General features: G+C 43.5%; 1 protein-coding gene across 4 annotated transcripts in view; it reads right to left on the bottom strand.

Moving 5' to 3' along the window:
• Positions 1–21343, bottom strand: part of LOC142366141 (rho guanine nucleotide exchange factor TIAM2-like) — a 111360-nt gene that overhangs the window by 75831 nt on the left and 14186 nt on the right. The window contains exons 3-20 of one of the 4 annotated variants that reach the window (XM_075447952.1): positions 18345–18389; positions 17508–17669; positions 17066–17222; positions 16856–16983; positions 16442–16618; positions 16281–16360; positions 16084–16195; positions 14383–14514; positions 14199–14308; positions 13734–13927; positions 13522–13622; positions 13133–13246; positions 12815–12971; positions 12361–12491; positions 11957–12098; positions 11827–11874; positions 11492–11716; positions 9449–11339 (exon numbers count right to left, since the gene is read on the bottom strand). In XM_075447952.1, the coding sequence (XP_075304067.1) occupies positions 9463–11339; positions 11492–11716; positions 11827–11874; positions 11957–12098; positions 12361–12491; positions 12815–12971; positions 13133–13246; positions 13522–13622; positions 13734–13927; positions 14199–14308; positions 14383–14514; positions 16084–16195; positions 16281–16360; positions 16442–16618; positions 16856–16983; positions 17066–17222; positions 17508–17669; positions 18345–18389 (4092 nt within the window). In that variant the 3' untranslated portion in view covers positions 9449–9462. Of the gene's footprint in view, positions 1–8681; positions 11340–11491; positions 11717–11826; positions 11875–11956; positions 12099–12360; positions 12492–12814; positions 12972–13132; positions 13247–13521; positions 13623–13733; positions 13928–14198; positions 14309–14382; positions 14515–16083; positions 16196–16280; positions 16361–16441; positions 16619–16855; positions 16984–17065; positions 17223–17507; positions 17670–18344; positions 18390–21343 lie in introns of those variants that run through there. The other 3 variants (XM_075447951.1, XM_075447953.1, XM_075447949.1) reach the window with 3 other exon arrangements.

Below are 21343 nucleotides of genomic sequence, written 5' to 3'. Positions count from 1 at the left end.
GATCCATAAATACACACAGACACTCACACACACACTTCAGACCTTGGTGCTGCTTTATAGCATGAAATCAGACAAGTGGCTCTCATTCCAGAGTGTGTTTCATCAGTGCATTATGGCATTTATTGTGGGTTGGAATGTGTTTTTTGTCTGTCTGTACGTGTGATATATGGAGGTGGGAGAGTGGGAGGAGGTTGTGGATGTGTGCGTTGCAAACTGCAAATGTGTGTGAGTTAAAAGGAAACCATTATGTGCATTTGCTTATCTATGTGTGCGCGTGTGTGTCTGAGACAGTCTGAAGATCCCTGACGCCTGCTGGTCATTAATAAACATGATCATGAATGTTTAATCACCATCAGTGGGGTGGCATGGAAACCCCTCATGGGCGATATTGACAAAATTCCACACCCCCACTGTTGCACACATGCACGCACGTGACAGATTGGACAAGTGGCAGGAGGGAGGTTCCAAGCACACAACATGGGGTTAACTACTCCTGAGCAAGAGCGGTTAAAGGCTCATTCGGGACAATCCTATTTATTGTAAACTTCATCCATTAAGGGAAACGAGACAAGAGTTTGAGGTGGGACAATCAGTCCAAGTCAAATCAAATTTACCAATGAACTATGCATCAAAATCAGAATAAAAGAAGGAGGTCTTACAAGAGGACTGGTGTCAGGAACAGAGAATTTCTCACAAATATTTATGATATCCATTTTATGCACATTTACAGGTTCAAACTTTTTTTGGGGGATTCTTTTGTGACTCCCTCTCTTTTACTGCCTGTCTCCTTCACTCCTTGCCCCCCACCCAAAGGTACCAGCTGCTTATTCTACTTCAGGAGCGAGTCCTGGCAGCAGACAAAAAGGCAGATTGTGGGGGCACCACCCTTAAAGGCACCACCGTAGCTAAGAAGAAATTACATGAGGTTTGTGTCATGCCATGGACTCATGACATGTGTTTTATGTTTTAGATCATGTTTGGTTTTTAGATAATGTCTTTAGTTCTTAGTTTAGATCATGTTTTTGGTTCAGGTCTTGATTAGTTTCATTCACGTCACCTGCACTCATTTCCTTCAGCTGCACTCCATCCTTAATCACCCTCCACAGTATTTAGTTTCCAGGTTTCCTTTCATTTCTTGTGAGATTCTTTTACGTCACCCTCCACGCCACGCCACAAAGCTAAGTCCTGTTTTTCCATAGTATGCCAAGTGTTTTGTTTTGTTGTACTTTTTCCACAGTTCAGGTTTTTCTATCCGGCTCAGCCGCGCTTTCTTTTTGATACTTTGTTTTGTTAAATAAATCAAGTTTTACTTTTGGAAAATCCGCATCCGTGTCCTCCCTTAAAACCCACAACATTGACAGTTTGTTCTTTTTTCGATGCCGTTTTTGCTCGAGCTTCTCCGTTGCCCGTGCACTTGATCCCCGAGAAAGCTGGAGAAGTTTACTGCCGTAAAGATGGAGCCTGTTAAGGACCTTTCTGAGGTTTAACCCATTGTTTTCTGTTAATTCTTTCAACTTGAAAATGTTAAGCGCTCGTAGCTGTGGCAGCTAAAGTTACTTTTTAGTGATGTTTGTGTAGCTTAAATGAAACATGAGTTTATAATGGATACCACAGTGTTGAAGAAACCGAATCACATTCCATTAGTCGGCTGATGTGCAGCAGCAGCTGCTCAGATGCGAAGCCTCGGTTAGGTCACAGCTTGCAGCGTACCATGCAGCTGATGTCAGTCCATTAACACAAGCAGATTGTGGGGAAATCAGCTCATAAAACAGGGATGTATATGTTACTGGGTTCTGACGAAAGTGTGCAGACTGTTTTCATCATAACTGGCACAAGTCAACACGAGGAAAGAATTGAATTATTCATATTCTGAACTGTGCGCTGATTAAACTTGGCAGCAAAACATTAGTCAGTTTAACCTGCTGTGTGGTCTCAAGTATTCAAGCTGCTTGTTTTTATTTTTTTTTAATGTAAACTGGGACTAATAGTGTTTTTTACAGCAAAGAAGGCAATAAAACTACTAAGGATGGCTGTCTTTCATCAGTACCTCACAGGGCCTTCCCGTTAGGAAGACAATGACTCACATTGTGTAGGAAACTGGTCGAAATCGTTGACTTAAACATTAAGTGAAACATTTTCAAGAATTAACTACCTGTTTTTTTGTTTTTGTTTTTTTTAGATTTACTGATTAAAATCTTTTCTAACTGCAAACGAGACATAAAAACGCGTGCTGAGCTGTTAAGAGGACGGCCGTCAGCTTGAATGATGATATCACATCATTGTGTCTTAAGATGGTCCACCATCTTGTCTGCAGCCTCGCACTTTTACTGCTTTCTGTGGGAGAGAATAACAACCCCAAAAAGTACGAACGCCTTTAGTGAGCTGACGCGTCACATTACAACTTTCTGGTTACACTGTCTTCATTTCTGCAGCAAGAATCCGGCTGGTGAAGTGAGTGTGTGGAAGTATAATCTGCCCATCGTCACCACTAACATGGGGATTTCTGTGTGAGCAGTCTATTTATGGATCAGGGACTGATAGCAGGAATGCGGTGTATAACTGGAAAAATGTTCAAGAAACAATAACTCTTTGTGCTCCATGAAGGAGAAAAGCTCATTTCAGCCATTTGAACTGAAACAAAGATGTTTTCAGATACCGTGAATAGGTTTTTGTATTAACTAAAAACTGAACAACAGAAGCATTTTGACTATTTCAGCTTGTATTCACTCCTACACAATAAAGGAACAACTTTGTTGTGATTCTTAACCCGACCATAAAGATGTGGGTGTGTGGTACGATGTGAAGAATTTTGAGAGAGGAAGGAAAAAAACTAAGTGCAATTTCAACAGTGCTGGAAATACCAAATTACCTGTTTGCAAAAATATGTTCACATCAATTTCTGCATGACAACCAGCGCCTCTAAAAACAGAATAAAAAGAGCATTTCTTCTAAAATAAATACGACTGTTACTTTTCTGTAGAAGTGTATCAGCTCTAAAAGTCCACTGCATATATCACAAATCACAAACCGATCTCAGTTTCTGGGCCACTGAAATCAGAGCAGCTGCTCTGGAGCTGTTAATGAGAAGGCTAATATTGGTCATTTGTTTGGCTTCAGCCTTCATCAATCCATTTGGTTCTAAGTGAAAAACGCGGCTCATATCCTTCAGTAAAAAACACTGCCAGGTTTGATCGTACAACCTTAACCTTTGCAAACATGGTAACTTCCTCTCTTTCCCCTCCTGCTCCTGTGTGATTATGGTGCGTCAGGAATTTCCTATCGTCTTAATGTGACACCCGTCTGCTCTTATGCACACTTCGTAAGGGACACCTCCGACTCACAGGAGGGATTCTGCTTCTTACCATCGTAAACAAACAGGCAGACAACCAGGAGGCCTTCAGGGCTAATTATCAGCTAGCTGCGGCTAACAAACCACACAGGAGCACACGAGGGGGGGTGAACAAACACTGTGCATGTGTGGGCAGGTAGACACACACACACACACACATGCTGTACACCTTTATGGAAACAATGAGGTTTGCGTTGGCGGTTGATGAGGCAGGTGTCACAGCTGCAGGAAGGAGCTGAGTCAGCCTTTAATAACGAGGTTTTATAATGTGTCTCAAATGATGACAGGCGTGTGAAAGGAGGCGATGCACACTGCATGAGAATAAAGCGGATACGAAGCGCCTGCAGTGTATTAATGCTGCCAGAGCCTTTATCGCTCACCTCCTGTAGCTGCGGAGGAAGAATGAGCCGAGGGTTCATATTCAGAAAATTAAATGAGTGTGAACGGCTCGGCCTCATGAGAGACGAGAGGCTGCAGCTCGTACCTGCCTGTCTTTTCCGATGCGTTTCATGTCTCCCAATTGCCCCCATTTTTTCCAGGCACAATGTGCTGCGCTGTCAAACAGCTCGCTCCGCTTGCTCAGCACCTCTGCACGCCTCCCTCCCTGAACATCTCCCCTCTTCCCCCCCCCCTCGTCGCCTCGCCATCCTCCCCCAAACAAACACACACAATCCCGGTTTGTGTTGGCAGATTTAATAAGCTTCCCCCCGTCTCCACGCAAAAATGCACGGCGCTCGGGAAAGGTGTTTGCTGCTTGTGGTTGTCTCCTTGACAACTCCTTCATTTCCCCACGCTCCTCCCCGTGTTTCCAACAGCGCTGACCTGTGACCCCTCACTCCCCCGTGGCCCCGCACTCACCCCGCCAAAGGTGCAGACAGTTGGGAGACGAGAAGCAGAGGCGCGGGCAGAACTCCTGTAATGATTCAAAGACGGTCGCGGCGGGGCAGATAGCACCACGTAAACAGACGAGGTCTGTTTACTGATATTTATGTTGAGCAATGGGGGGTGGGGGTGGGGCAATTAACGGGAAAGATTAGCCACCAACAACAGAGTCAACAGTTGTTGACATCAATCCAGGAATGAGAGTGTAATGTCTCTACCTCTGTGACACATGTTTGCACTGATGAGTTCAACTCTGGCTGCACACACACACACGCAGACAGTTACTTATGAGTGTACAATTCTGTGACAGCATTCTACACCCCCGATAACAAACACACACACACACACACACACATGCCTTAATGGTATGCAAATAAACACTGTCTTGGCATACACAGGCTTTCTCTCCTCCTGCACCCAGCACGTGAAAAAAGGAGAACAATTGGCACCAAATTTAGGGGCAAGGTACGACAGTTTTATCCAGTTTAACAGCATAACGTGGAGAAATGCTAACGCTAGATTTCCTGAGGTTTCAACAATATCTCAGGTAGAAAAATCTAAAGCAACGTGTTAACGAGCTCAGTTTAGCGTGAGCTTCTGCTGAGTTTATCAGGTATTTAAACATTTTTTTAAAAATCATCCAAGTCATTAGGGCACATCCTCCAGAGAACATGAATCTCTGTAAAAAAAAAACTAAACTGTTGTACCTTTAGTGTAGCTGATAAAAGCAAACTGACAAAACACCAGTAAGCAACTCTGATAAACATGTTAGAGCAGAAATTGTGGGGATTCGGCCTATCGAGCACAAGCCTAATGTTACTTTACCGTTAAGTCTGGTTACAGAAATAATTTGGCACCATGAAAACTGTCTGATTATCAAAGAAACCACAGAAGAAGAACGTGTCAATGCAACTGCAAAGCACCGAACGGGACTCTCCTCTTCCCATGTTTTCTGTCTCGTTTAATGGACACCATCATGACATCAGCATCATGTTTTTCGAATTAGAGATTCAGTTTTGCTTCTCTTACTTCAGTTGGTAAAATCTAACCTCCCTCTGGCCGTGGCATTAGAGCTCATACAGGAAATTGGGAGACAGTGAGAGGACCACTGGCTAAGCTCATATGTTGAAAACAATACATCGAACCCCCAGCTGATGGTGGCAGGTGACCTTGCTCACCTCTAAACTGATTTGCAGGCGCCTGCAGCTGCGCTGAACTTGTGACGAAGCTGGGTTTGTGTGTGTGTGTGTGTGTGTGTGTGGGGGGGGGGGGGGGGGGGGGGGGGGGGGAGTTGGGGGGTACTTTGGACACCTCCCAGTCTAGGAGAGTCTGTTGGCCCTGATAACGGAGAGCCAGGCATGCGGTGGCTTCTTGAAAGCAGACAAAAAGTTGCGTTCACTCCCGCATTGGTGAGTAATTACCGTGGCAGCCGAGTGCCAGCAGAGATAGGGGATTCCTCTCCTGAATAACTAGGTGGACCAAAGATGGATGGCTGTTTTCTTAGGTCCAACCCCTTCTCTGGCACCCGCGAATTTGGGCGAGCGGTCACACCAACACAAACGCTCTGTCCCTCCCCATTTGGCACAGACTTGCAACATGAGCTAATATGATATCTGAGCATCTGGCAATGGCAGAGAGAGAGGCTGGTTTTAGTCTTGGGAGCTTTGGGAGGTCTAATCAATAGTTTTAATCAATCAAGAATGCAGCAACTGAGAAGTAGCTCAGATGAGCCAAGTCTCACACTAAAAGGACTGTGTTGCTTTCATCCCACCGCTCCCCATATCGATCCGAAAAAGATATGAAAAGGAGCATCTGATGCATTTAAGGGAGGCGACGCCACAAACATACTGCATGGGTTTTCTATGCTTTTATCATACTAAATCCATGGTTTCTTCAAAGGGAGAAACGTCATGCGTGGATATGATTTGCTGTTGCACTTGGTAAGAGAGGTGAGCACTGCAGATTTTAAGCTGTCGCACTCCCAAAGATCCGGCGCGCACTCGTGTCATGCCGATGAGTTGTGCAGTGCCACACTGACCTCAGATGGCCAGACTTGGTAGTGGCACTACGGCGACTGGAGCAGCAGCAACACAGTATCTGTGGAAGGGACGTACCTCTACTCTACTCTGTAATATCATTTATCACAGAGAATTGCTCCTAATAGAATAACTCAGACATTGAGGTTCAGCCAATACAAGTCTAGAAAATGTTATGATTCCCCTATGTCGTAGTAAAAGCCCTTTACAAGCTAACATTCAGCAATCTGTCTAATTGACTTCCTCACAGTAGGGAACGTCTCTGCAATCTAACCTCCAGTTAAAACCACACGTTATTACTTCCACAGGGCCATGAACTGGCAGTGTATCATTATTGTTTTGGTGCTCTGATGGGCGACCCATACTGGGGTAATCCTCAGCTAAAGGTCACGGCTGCTCTGCTTCCATCCCATGGGACTGGCTAGCATTTATAAAGAGCATAAAAAGGCTGTGATGTGCAAGTGGCTAGGCACAGTAAACATCATTAGACTCGCATCACAGACAACTCTGTGAGCTTTGATGGTAGATTTGCGGAGAAATCTAACCTAAAAAAAAAAAAGAAATCATACCTTCGCCCACACTCGGGCACTATTTTAAAGTTTCACCATATTTCCTGGTTAAAACAACCTGGCTCAGGGATATTTATTTCACTCTCCTACAGATGAATAACTGCTGGAGGCTGAGGGATCGGTGGAGTGAGGATTTACTTTCTTATTGTCTATGAGAGCAGCAGCCAACCGTGGTGTACACGAGTGTCTGTTTCGGGGCAGATAGTGTTGTTGGTTCAAAGTCTCGGCCTGTCAAATCTTTCAGCGGAGAGGTCAGCAGGACGCTGGCCCTGGCCGGCTGCCCGGGCCTTTGGGAGCCAAGGGGGACATTGAAATTTATGGACTGAGTCATAATAGAAGACTTGCAACTGGATATTTTCAGCTTAGATTTACTCCTCCACACATCTCCAGACGCTTAATCCTGAGCCAAATTAGAGAGTTTATTTGTTTCACTGTGTATTGTTTGGATTATCTGGTTAAGCTCAGGTGTAACCGGAGGCAGAGACACTATTCAGCACTGTTCCTCTCCCATTGCTATTTATAAAAAATAAAAAGGGCCGAAATGGAACCAGCAGACACCACGAAGGAGAAGATAGTTTATAGAAATCCTCCAGCACGTGTTTTCTAACAACAGCGAGGCCATGAGTGAGCAGAGATGTGCTGGTGAGAGCGTGTGCTGAGCAAGCACTCCCTCCACCCGTGGCAGCTGGGATCCTGGCAGGGATGGGAAAGGATGGGTGGAGGGAAATAACTAACATCTACCGCTATCCTTGGTTTCTTTTTTGTTTAGCAGAGTTAAGCACCAGGTAGTTTTTTTTTTTTTTTTTTTAAATATGAGGACACGGACAACTTGTCGTGGTTTATTTAGATGGAAGAAGCGAGTAATTTGGCTGCTTTTGGTAATGATCTACATCTTTATTGCTTGGTGTGAAATACTGGATATTGCTTTGAGTCGAGTGTGGAACTGGCCTTCGTCCAAAATGTTATAGAAATTTCTACAGAAAGAAATCGTGTTTCTAAAAGCCTAAATGTCAGCTTTGGTTTCTTAGCTTAGAGAAAGGGGCTTATGGTAGGTATCTAAATACACAAAACTACACTTCACATGTATATCCATTTCAAGTCTATATTTTCACCGGTTTAAACTAGACATGTTTCAGTGTTTCAAGCTGGAGTGTAGTGTATGAAATAATTCATCTGATCAGCTTGAATTGGAATTCATGACAATAACAGGGTTAAAAAATAAAATAAAAATCAGATGCACCTTCAACTTTTATTCAACATCACAACTCCTGTATAAGACATTTGGTCTGAGAGAACAGCAGACTATGGATTTCTAGCAGGATGTCTCAACAGAAAACCACTACGAGCATGAAATGAAGAAAGACAGGAAGGTTAAAACATGGCTACAGGCCTGCATGCACAGAATGGAGTACATATTGTTCTCCTCTAGGTGAGTGCTGTACAAACTGCGCAGCTACCGTTCAATCGGTGGGTCAGTCAATTCTGTGCAGGTAGCTTTCTTTTTCAGAGAGCCCTCTGAAACCGAGCCGCACGCACAGTCTGGTGTGCATCACACAGATGTGTTGGACAGCATCGTGAACGACAAATCCATTCAAAAAAGGCACAATCCCATCCTCAACAGTCACCCAGCAAAAGCTTAGGCAAACATACAGGCTGAAGTCATCAGAAGCTAAAAACTACAAATCCTGCAGTTGCATCCAACAAAGTGCTCTGTGGATAGATGGTAAAGCAGCAACTTGACAGCATCAAATCGACTGATGTGACAACACACAGTGTGTACGAGTCTGTAAAGTAAAGCAGTCTTATTTTTCCACTGGTCTTGGGTCAGAAAACAGTCCTAAAGCATGTGTTTAAACAGACAGAGCATGTTTATTTCAAACTAAAACAAAATGCACCCGACATCAGAACATCCCTCTGTTCATTTTCTCCACCCCGGGCAAGTGATTTTCCGTTTGTGTTAAATGTAGAGTTAGAAACAAATTACAGACATTTATTTTTTTTGGGGGGGTACAACATTTTCATGTTTTCAATTGAAATTTCTTAATTTATTTTTTTTTCACCCAATAAGCTGTTCTGGTATCGCTGTAATAGAGGCAATTTGTTTTGCTTAAAAACAAAGTATTGAAGGACATAATAAAAGCATTCATGATAAAAACTTTGTAGAATCAGTTTAAAAGAAGAGGAGACAGAAATCGGAGAGCAGCTGCTGTTTTCAGGTACCACATGTGATCTGCAGTCAATCCATTGTCCAACAGCAAGGATTTTTCACTCTTCCATAGGAAGGTCAAAGCTAATTTTCCCCATATACAATTGAAACATTTTGGCAGGCAATTCAATAAAATTTACCAAGCTTATATTAATCAAAATGGGAGGTGTGGTTTTACAACTTAAAAAAGGAAAAAAGGAAATAAAATACAAACAAATCTATCCATTAATCACCTAACGAGCCTTCTATTTAAGTACACTGGTTTTTGTGAGAGATAATATCATTTGTTACTGGTTATCAGACAACAACTGGTGTGAGTCAATATTCGTCATGTCCCGTGTTGTGGTGGTGGTTTGCTGACATGAGTACAGAGAAGAAGAGACAACTTTACAAAATGATCTTTTACCTACTGAGTGATGATTATGTCCCCTCAGTGTCTGTGACAGTGTCTACCACTGGCTGACTCGGAGCTTCCTCCATGGACTCACTCTGTTCAGTGTCTAGGTCCTTAGGAGATGAAACTTGCTCCTGTTGTGGCTCTCCTTCACTTTCAGGGAGCAAAGAATCGTAGGCGGGGTCTGGGTTGGGCTGAGGAGAAGCCTTGTGTGTGGGCTCAGCCACACTGACACTGTCCTTCCCGGGTCCATTGACCCATTGGGGTTGAGGCGAGGAGGCGCTCTCTTGTGACTCCTCCTCATCCTTCTGAGGGTGTTCCTGCTTCTCCACAGAGGGAGTCGGATCTTCAGGGGGGCTTTCAGCTTGTGTGAAGGCCACAGGTGAGTCTTGGGGTGAGGCCTCAGGCAGCAGTGAGGTGTGGCTTGGGGTCTCAGTGTCTGGAGAAGCAGTGGTCTTTAAAAGAAGCTGGGCAGTGGGCTCGGGTGGCGACTCTGTTTGTGGGCGGGTCTCTGGCTGTGGTGATGACTTGGACTGAGTGGGAGGCTCAGGTAAGGTGATCTTACCCTTATCGTCAGATGATGGATCGGGTGTATGGGCACTGGGTGGCGACTGTGTCTGAGGGGTCTCAGCTGGAGCTGGGGTTTCTGACTGGCGCTCCGGTACAGATGCTTGGCTCTGTACTGGAGGAGGAGACCTCATTTGAACCTGAGGCGGTGGCAGGTTCAGAGCCAGGAGAGGAGGTTTGCCCTGAGCTTGAGGCAAAAGTGGCGACTGGAATCGTGGCTGAATCGGAGGGTTTAATTTAAGTGGCGCGAGAAGTTTGCCCTGATTTAGTGTCAGGTTGGGATTTAGAGGAGGAGTGGGAAGCAGTGGTGTTGGTAGAGGAAGAAGAGGAGTCCAGCCTCCACGCTCACGGTCCCTCTCTTTGTCATGGTCCCTGTCGCGTTCATGCTCTCTGTTGCGCTCTCGGCCTCGCTCCCTTTCACGGTTTTCACGGCTTTCACGACGGTTACCATTCAGATCTCTCCTGAAGTCAAAATCTCTTTCATCTCGGTCTCTTTGCCTCTCCCATGGACGCCTACGGTCATCAAGGTCTTTATGTAGGTCACTGTCAAAAGGAGCCGTGGCACCACCACCACGGTTCCAAGGCTGTGGGCCCCCAACTGCTCCAGCATTTACACCCGATGCTCCCCCTGCTGCTGCAGGACGGTTGTCAAAGCGATTAGGGAAGCTCTGCCCAGGTGTGGGCCGCTCATCCTGAAAGCCTTTTGGACCTCCCGGGGCTTGTGGGCCTCCTCGCATTCCATCGCGTTCATCAAAGTCCCCTCTGGCCTGGTTCCAGCGGTTATCAGGAGTAAAGCCTGCAAGAGCCTGCAAACGTCCCACTAAGCTGGATCTGCCTGGCTGAGTTCCAGGAGTCTGGAGCAAGGGTGGTCTGCCTCCCCCTCCCCCTCCACCAACTCCAAGGGGCTCCCTATGCTCTGGTGGAGGGGTCCGTAGAAGGCCTGTGCTCTGCTTTTCCATAGGAGGGAAGCGGTAGTCTTGGTCTTTGCCCTCATCAGCCCCTGAGGAGGACTCATCTTCATTTTTGGATACATTATCATTGATAAGGTTAGGGGCCCTGTTGTAGGGGTCCACCGGAGGGAAGGCTGCCCTGGGTCGGATCTGAGCCTGGAGCGACCCTTCGAGGAGAGCAGCGGCTTGCTGGGCAGAACCCTGCTGCATGAGGAGCGGAAAGCGGGCAGCAGCCCCAGGTTGGAGGAGGTTGGGTCGCACATCCAGGGGCAACAGGCCGGGCATTCTTTGTCCACTCAGACCAGACTGATGCAGGGAGTGGCTGAGGGAAGCTGCGGGGTGCATGCCAAGTAGACCCATCCCGCTGCGGACTGCATTCTGCATGCCTGGGTATAAAACACAGCATAGAAAAAAAAAAAAAAAAAGGTTAAAAATTGTTCAAAGGCAAACAACTCTGATAAGTCCAAATATAAACTTTATAAAAAGGGTCAGAGAAAGCTTGTTTCTTTTATCTAAGAACATGTCAGCATTCTCTCACCCTGTAGTGTGAGCTCTGCTGCAGCATCCATACCCTCTGCAGATTGTGGAGTTTTCTCATTCGTGCCTTGCTGAGTTTGAAGCCCCACTGGGTTGAACACACCAGCTCCAGGGATGGCCGAGGGCATGAAGCCGCATGGGATAGTGCCGGTTGGAGGGATCATAGTGCTGAATGGTGAGTCTTTGACAGCATCTTGGCTGGAAGCCACAGACTGCTGCACTAGAGCTACAGGTGAGCAAAAGAAACAAAAAAAATGAACACAAAGATCTAAAAGGGCATTCAAACCAATATGCAGATATAAGTGATGGGGAGAGCCTGTAGAAAAAAAGACTTACATGAAGTTACTGAAGGCATGCCTGCAGTCTGTGCGGCCTGCATGAAATCTGAACAACAGAAAATAATTCAGGGTGAGCTGAAGGATTTGTGTCAATCCATTTTTTACACTACAATGTAACTGTTATTTACTTGGTGGAGGCTGTGTGGCATTGAAGCCAGCCCTTATGAATGGTGGTGGCGGCCCGTAGCCTGGTGGAGGTATGCCCATTGTGACCGGGAAGGAAGGAGGCACCATACCAACTGCACCTGGAACTGCCTGGGCCACTGGGAGCTAAACAAAAAAAAAAAAAGAAAAAGAACAGAAAGTTTTTAACTTGGTTTCATGTGACATAAATTGCTTAACACATCTCAGTTGCTGTTTATGCCTCAATCCAAGTCTCCGGTAACCAGTCAAGACAATTGACACAGTCGTACAAATGGAAAAGAGTGATTAACTGTAACCAATAATAATAAAAAAATAAAAATAGACAAGATAATGCTTGGGAAGACTGCTTCCAGCCTATCCACAGAGTGTAAAAGAAGCTCTTCTGTACCTGTACAGGCATCATGGTAACCTGGTGGTTGTAAGTCTCGGTTTGCGCATTAGATGCTGCTGCCGTCTCAGCGCTGACCGGCTGACTTAGAACTTCCTTGGCAGGTTCAGAATTCTTGGTTGCTTCCCACTCTGCAGTCACACACAGAAACTTTAATGTTAACAATTATCATCCAGTTATTTTTTTGGATTCAGGAGATCAGTTCGATTTTTCTTGCTTAATCTTAAATCATCATTACATTTCATACAACACTTGTTTTAGGAATATGGTCGTTAACTTTGCAAAACAAATAAATGAGGCAGGGAAAAAAATCCATTAACATGATAAAATGCCAGGAAGTGCCTGTTGGAATAGCTGTTATGCTTTCATTATGAGGGCTGCTTACACTTTAACAAGCACTGCTAATGAATCAATAGACTAAGTGTTTATGTCAAAGAAAGAAGTGTCTTTTTACCATCATTGACAGTCTCCTGGTCAATGATTCCCCCCTCAGCAAAACCATCCAGATCATCGAGCTTGACCTTCTCCCATGGTATGTAGGTGACACCCAGGTCCACGTCCCAAAACTGCTTGTACTCCTGCTTTACTCCTTTGTTCAGAGCCCATGCAATCTGGATCAGATAAACATATAAAAGGTCAAAACAAAGCCAAAGGAATTTTAAGATGTGCTTGGAAAGCTAGGCTATCACCACTGGTGGTCAATGGAAAATTATATAAGGACCATCAAAGAGATTAAGTATAGAATTAATTCAATTATAGAGCTAATGGGGACCTTGATGATCTTGGAGCCAATCTTGAAAGAACCAGTGCTGAGCTTCTGAAGGGCACGGTATGCATCCTGTCTGTGGACCATACAGATGTAAGCACAGCCTCTGGGAGGAATCATCTGTGGAGACACACAGATCATATCACACAGGATGAGAAGGTTAAATAACAACGCAAGTCTCTACCAGTCAAACCAATAGAGTTGTGTGACAACTGAAGAAAAAAATTAAATGACAAAAGCAACTAAAAGAATACAAGGAACAGAAAACTATAAGATAGATGGTAGTTGGAAACTCTCAGACCATTACCAACTTTACCAGACAGATGTTGGATCTAAGGACTGGAAAACATATTGCAATTACATTCAGGGGTTAACTGGAGCATTAGTCAACTTACATTGATGGATTCAATCTGGCCAAACTCTTCAAACAAGTTGGTGAGGTCCTGCTGAGTGGCCTTTTTGTCCACCTGGCCCACCCACAGAGTTGTGCTGCACACTAAGTAGGGAGACGGAAAGACGAAATGATTAGCTGATGTCAGTCATGACAACAATGGCAAGAAATGAAAATGAAAACATTCCACAACAACTAATGAAGACTTCATCTTACCACTTAGAGTCTTGGATCGTATGGGAGGTAATCCTTTCTTCTGCCTCTCCTTTTCTCTTTCTCGGGCACGTCTTTCACTTGAGTAAGACCGTGACGACTTCCTTTTGCGGTCTCTGGAGCGTGAGCGTGACCTTTTGCGATGCTTACGTTTCCGTGAGCCAGAGCGAGACCTGGATCTTCTCCTTTTGGGAGACCTTCCAAAGACAAAACAAAATCATTTGATCACAAATAAAACTACAGCACTCTTATATTCCAAGCTTGTATAATAATAATAATAGCTTTGACAGACTCCTGTTTAAAAATATAATCACATATTTCTTAGTTTCTGATGCATTATGAATTTAACACATCCATCTATAGATGGGAATCACATCCCTTCCTGATAAACATGTGCTTGGAAAAATTGGGGACATAAAAAAAAAGTTCTACCATGTACAGTAAGCTACAGAGATATGTGAGACTGACCGAGAGCGTGACCGAGAACGTGTTCTGGACCGCGTGCTGAGAGTCCTTTTTTCTTCTGCCTCAAAGATTTCCTCCTCCATTCCATCAGGCCCCTCATCCAGATCCATATCCTAAAAAAAAAAAGAATATGTTAATGTCGAGGAAAACCAGAAATGATAAATAACTGAGAAGTTGCCACAAATACCTGCTGTTGGTTGTCGATGGAGTCATCCATCTTATTCTCTGGCTCAGGAAGTTGTGGCTGGCTGCTGTTCTGAGTAGCTGCAACGGAGTTCTCTTGCCCAAAGATTGAGTCCTGCCCCTCTATGCTCATTGCCTGCAGCAGGAACAACAGCAGAGTTAACAGCTTTCTGTTAAAGCACTTGAAGGCACATCTAAGAGTATCAGTGGACTGAGTAACACACCCAGCACTCTTCCTGAGCATTTCTGTTGTGCTTCCAAGTCTTAAGAACAGGCTCACAATTGTTAAAGTCTGTCTTAAAACTGTGGTCGGGTACCTTTTAATTACCATGCAAAAGGTTTTTCTTTGTGTAATTATTATTCTGTTTTGAGAGTCGTGACATCTGCATCTTAGGTTTTTGTCACGTCTGTGATTTTGGTTTTTTTTGTGATTTTTGCCATTTCCTCACTTTCCTCAGTCTCTGTTCTGTCTAATCATCAGCTCCACTTCACCTGCATTTCTTTCCTCAGCTGCCTTCACTCACTGATCACCCTCCTCTGTGTTTAAACTCCCGGTTGGGATTCACTCATTGTCAGATCCTCACCGCCTGATGGCTAATTGGTCTGTTCAAGTTCTTATTTTCGCTGTTTTGTCTTACAGTTTTTGGAATAAAAACAGTTTAAAGCTGGGCATACACTGTGCAATTTTCTTTCAATCGCGGTATTCAGCTGCTGCTCATACTGTACGAGTGAATCGCAAGGGTTAAAACGTCACAGCTCACGATTCCTGTTCTCACACTGTACGACCCGATGGTCTGATGCGATCTGGCTGCTCACACTGCACGACACCTCGGACTCGGTCGCTGCCATGCTGTTCTGTTGTCTTCTTCTTCTTCTTCTTCTGTTGACAATTTTCTCTTCCGTACCTATGTTCGCACATGCGTAGTGTGACAGGATGAGGTAAATCGGCTCGTGCAACTGCTTCAAATATGCAAGAGCCTCACGAGGGGCGACCAGGATTTCAAACAAGTTTGATTTTCATCCGATCGATCGGGAGGTGGTCGGGAGGGCTTAATCGTTTGTCATTACCCCATGTATACTACACGATGCGAGACGCACGATTGAGCAAAAACTCGGCCCGATCTCCAAAATAGTCGCACGAGTGAAAATCTTGTCGACATCTGGCCAAAAATCGCACAGTGTATGCCCAGCTTTACTTTTAGTCTCCTCACCTCGTCGCTACGCCGACAATCCTTGACATATTCTTTCTGTTAGAAATCACTGTACATGAAAGGAGACTAGAAAAAAAACATAACATACATAACAAGACCCTGGTAGTTCCAACAACAAATTAGGCTCACATTGGAAGATACCCACTTCAGACTGCTGCGGTCTCACAATATTGTCGACTGATTGATGGCACTGTGGGCATTACTGTTGCATGACCACACCCTGGCAATGTTCCACGTTGCGTTTTACTTTAGATTATCCATGACGAAAGCTTCTGATTCTCCTAACTAAGGCGACTGACTGCTGCCTACTGCAGGTAAGACACAGACTACTCATAAGTGCTTCAACCTGAGTTTAAGGGGGAAAGACCCCCTTTAAAGCTATTTTCTATGAGAATATTGAACAATGAGCAAAATGAAGAGGGAACAAAAAATAACATTTGCCAATAATGACAAGCATAATAACAATGTGTAATAATAGAGTCTGCTTGATATACCTTCTGCTGGTGCTCTAGCAGCTGCTTCTGAAACTGCTCCAGATTTTGTTGTTGTAGTTGCTCAGCCAGTTGATGGAACAGTGAGCTGTTAATGGGCTCAGACACCATAGGCCTAGAAGTGGTCAGGAGTTTGATTAGACAAATGCACTTTGGTGTGGAGGAAAAAAAACAACAACACTAAAACCAACTGAACTTACAGCTGAGATGATGAGGTGTCCTTTTTAGCTTCTTCACTGCGTTCAGAATCGTTCCCAAAGTCAAAAGGACCTAAAAGTTTCTACAACAAATACAAAACATAATCGCATTAGTAAGGTTCAGACAGAACAAGAAATAAGGAGACTGCTGACTGCAGTGTTACCTTATTAAAAGAGGAGACCCTCTGCTCCAACGGGTTGAGGCTGTTCGCAGTCGCTGCGGCAGTGAGCTGAGCCGTCAGAGCTTGCAACTGCACCACCAGCCCAGCATCCAGGGCCTGCAGCAGGGATGGCTGGGGCTTCTGCTGCTGCATCTGCAGACTCTGTACCAGTTGCTGAAGCTGTAACACATGACAACATGGAGTATGACACATTTTTAACACCAACAGTTTGACAAATTACAGAGGTTTCTATGAAAATGAAGAAGTTATTCTGTACAAATATTTACCCATGATCAGAAACCTTTGGTTTAATGCGACTATATTAAAATAACAATTAAAGACATGTTCCAGGTATCAGTACTGGAACCGGTTCAACTGTTAACAGTACACAACCCTTTGGTTCCATAGCTGACTAACCTGTTGTCCCTGGGGACTCTGTAGGATTTGTGCAACAGCAGCCACAGTATCTGTGTTTGTAATCTGCGATGCCCAATCAGGCAAACCCTGCACAATGTTTGCTGGAGTGGCCGGTGTCGCTGGGGTACCTTAACGGACAGAGAGACAAATGTAACACGAACCACGAATGTTGTCAAATAAGTTATCTGATATATCTGATGTCTTACTGACCAGGTGTAGTGTTGTTGACGGGAGCGGCACTGCTGGGTAGAACAGGAGTGGCGCTGGGAGGAGGAATCCCTGCTGCCATGTCCAACAGGGGCTGGATGATGTCACTCTTGAAGACGGCATTCTTTTGCCACAGATTCAGGACTCGCACTATCTTACTCTGGACAAACCAACAATACATGGCAAAAACAACTGTGACACAGCAGTAAAAGGTGTTTGAGTGATATGTGAAGAAAGTACAATTTATTATTCAAAAAAGGTATATTTTGGTCTTGTAACCTTTGTCAGGCAATCATTTGAATTGAGTACTCAGCCATAAGCGAGCCATTGTTCGGCCAATCCCTGATATATTTGTCAAAAAAAACCACCTCCCACTTAATCGTGACTAATTAAAGAAATGAAAAGCCGCAGCGAGTGAAAGAAAAGCTGTTAGAAACCGTCTCACCTTATCATCTCCAGGGCAGCGGTAGAGGTGCTGGAACGTTGCAATGATATTCTTGCTGAAGCGCGGAGCAAAAACATCCTTCTCTGTGCCAAACTGGTGACGCGACTGTCTGACAATGGAGTCGATGACATACAGCCCCGGGACCTTGTATTCTGGCTTGCACTGCGGAAGCAGCGAGACGGTTGGTGTTAAGATATATAAAAACGGTGAGCATATCTAATAAATTGCCATCTGAGTTGTCTACACATTACTTGTGTCATAAGAACACTAAACAAGCAAGTCACTAAGCAAACAGTCAGTGGGGTTACATGGCACTGAAGGGATCGGATTATTGGTAAATTACAATAAGACTATAAGTTATTAAGAGTTATTAAGTTCATGTAGACACCTTAATCGGACAAGAAATTGGATCAGATTACTCGCGATCAGATTAAGACCCTGAGTGGTGAATTAGACTTTGCGTTCTGCGCATGCTCAAGATTTTTTTCCCGGGGTCGTGAACCGGAAGTCGGAAGAGACGATATTACTGTTGTTGTCCCCGTCAGAAACAAACAAACAGCGTGATGGAGAATGCGCCGTTGTGCATCGTGTTTGTGCAATAAGCATGCTCATCACAAACGAAATGTAGAGGGACGTAGCTTCATCTTGCTCTTCATTCGCCATTTTCTCGAATGCCTGAGTTTGATTCGATTCATTCATCGGCATATATCCAAGGATAATTTCCCTTGCTCAACTCACTCTTATTGTTATTTAGCCAATTATACAATCCTTTCAGTGCCATGTAACCCCACTGTGTGTCAGTATGACTGATTAATCTCAGTTTGTACAACAACTTACCTTTTGTATGAACTTCTCTACACTCTGGACCACATGCTTGTAGAACTAAAAGTAAAGAGAACAGATTTGAGTGACTTCAACATAACTATGTAAGAACAAAGTTACAGCCACTAAAGTGTGAAACAGCTGCTCAACATGATGAAAACCTGAGAAAATAGGAATTTAAAAAAAAGCACATGCAGAGCACAGATTCATTAGTAGAACAGCAGGCTTTGTCCACACATTACAGGAAAAGAGTATCTGAGCATATAGTTACTCTGAATGGCATTACCTTTGCTTTCAGTGCTACAGTGAACTATCAGTTATTTTCTACCATTGCATGTAACTTAATTCCCATAAAAAAAGGTGACTGAAACCACCATCTTACAACAATGCAGTATTGTCAAAATTGGTAAGATTCTTTCCCAAAGTGATACAGACAGACTAATTTGTTTTTATTACTTTATGATTTTGTTTTTTATTTTTTCCCGCAATTTCTCAAATATTCTTTGAAAAAGCCTCCAGCTGATCCAAAATGCTGCAGCCAAGGTTCTGATGAGAGGACAGGAGATCATACATATCCAATTATAGTTTACCGACAGTATGTAAAATCCAGAAGACTTTAAGAAGATCCAGAACAAAATCCTCATAGTAAGATTGGATTTAAAACTTTCCTTTTTGATGCAGCTTATGACTGTGAGCCATGTCTTCACTTATGGAGGTACAGGCTCCTAGGGGACATCCCACAATGCACTAAGCACCTCTTCTAACTTTGCGCTCTTTTCATTTAATTTCATTCATGTATTTATGAGCCAATATTGTTGTGATTAAGAACGTGTTTTTCTTTTCTTTTTCATTTCACATAGCAGGTATTCTCTGTCCCCCCCCCCAAACAGCTGAGGCAGAATGCCATCCAACCTGAATCTGACTTTGCAGGAGGTCTCTTTCTCTTAAAAGGGAATTCTTTCTCTCTTCTAACTATGCTCAGGACGGAGGCTTAATCTAAGTGAAGATTTGATGCAATCTTTTGGTTTCCTTACATAGGCTGCTTTCAGATAAATGGCACTCTTTCAAAACAATAAACTGGGATTGGACTGTATTAACATGGAGAGCCCTGCATGTAGCTGGATTTGGACTGAACTTCCTTTGTGAAGTGCCTTGAGATGAAATATAAATATAACTGAACTGAAATCAATAGAATTTCTTTAAAAACTGTTTAGCATTGATGATGCAAATAACAAAAACTGATCACTTGTGTGATTATGTGTAATTTAATGTGTAGTAGATGTTTTTCTATGACAGAAATAGTCTATATCTATAATTTAGAAACAGGTTGTTAAACAGTAGATCTAAAAAAAAATTTTTAAAACACAAGTAACCATGTTTCATTTCATTCAGACACATTCACACAAGGTTAGAAATTAAGGCTTGCAAGCTTCAGCCCGTGTAACTGTCCAGTAAAATACAGCCATTACAAAGTAAAAGTTAGCAGAGGAGCAGCGATTTACAGCTGGGATGTTGACATCTTCCATGTTCAGCTTATACTAATGGCAACACCCTGAGGTAAGCTCTGTTTCTGTCATACCGTTTCATTGTCTGATTAGTCATGGATTACAGACCAACCAAAATTGTAGTTTATGAAAAACTTTTTTAAAAAGCACAGCGTGTTTTGGAGTGAGACGGGGACGGAAGAAGAAGAAGAAGAAGAAGAAGAAGAAGAAGAAGAAGAAGAAGAAGAAGAAGAAGCCTGGCTGCACAGACTTCAGATCAATCAACAGAAAATACCCAAACATTAAAAAGCTCTTTGTTGACAAATCATTTGTTCTCTGGAGGTTGAAAATCTCTGCTTTTATCCACAATTAGCTGAGAATAGTATACCATTGTATGACTCATGTCATTTTAAAGGTTTATTTAGACTAAACCTAACGCCAAAGACAGAGCCGTACCTGGCTTCTTTTTTTTTTTTTAAACACAATTTGATTCAATTAAATAAGATGCGCCAATGTTAAGCAATATTCCCACTATACTATGGAAAGGTACGTAAAATAATGATTTAATCAAATGATAAATAAAACTGGATTACAAGGCAGTGGATTGTAATTGGCTTGAATTGGACTGTATGTTTAAAGTGTGTTGAGATGATGTTGTTGTTTGGCGCTACATAAAGAAAATGAACTGAAATTAAATTAAATGAGTAACAACAAGTACACTGGGTAACTTCCAAGGCTCCATGGCCATACACACAATCCGCAACAGAATTACACTGTGTCAAATTAAGCCACTGTTTGCTATTGAATTACACTGGAAATTGCTGTAGTGCCACATTGCCTGAGTGCACTAACTAATCAGCTACTGCTGTCTGTGCCATCTGCTGCTCCTATTTCCCCTTTCAAAGTGTATCTGAACATAAGACGGTCGCATCATTGGATTTCACTGTGTCTGGCTGCAATGTGGCCACCAGAAATGGTCACCGCCACTCAAAACAATGCCTGCAATCCCACCATATACACCATTGTGTTTTAGAATTGTCCCAGGGACTGCTATTCACAACACGCCTAGTATATCTGTGATGGAAAGCATGTCAAGCCAAAAACTTAACATCCTGTGCAGATTCCCAATTGTATGTCACATCAACACATTAACAGAGGATTTTCACAACAGACAAGACGCTCAATATTTGAAAACACAAGGCGTTACATAAACATCTGTTTTTACAAGGACAACACCAAAAAAGGAGGTCTGAAAATCAATATGAATGAACTGATTATCAACACACATGGCAATATGACTATGATTTTTCCCTAACTGACTGCAGCTTACACACAAAACTAAACTGCATTACTGACAGGATTGATTATGTGCCCGGTAGAATCTCAGGAAAGACAAATATAAGAGGGTGGTTGTGTTTTATAACCAGCAAATGAAAATGTATCTTCGGCTCCAGTAGCTTGTGCTGGATGGAGTGCTCGGTCCACCCGTTGCCTGATTCTAGTTACACAATCAGCCAGTAGATGGAGTCA

This window comes from Odontesthes bonariensis, chromosome 17, assembly GCF_027942865.1.
Source record: "Odontesthes bonariensis isolate fOdoBon6 chromosome 17, fOdoBon6.hap1, whole genome shotgun sequence".
Classification (NCBI taxonomy): domain Eukaryota; kingdom Metazoa; phylum Chordata; class Actinopteri; order Atheriniformes; family Atherinopsidae; genus Odontesthes; species Odontesthes bonariensis.
Note: the sequence above shows the minus strand (reverse complement) of the source record. Positions and strands in the feature narration are given on the sequence as shown.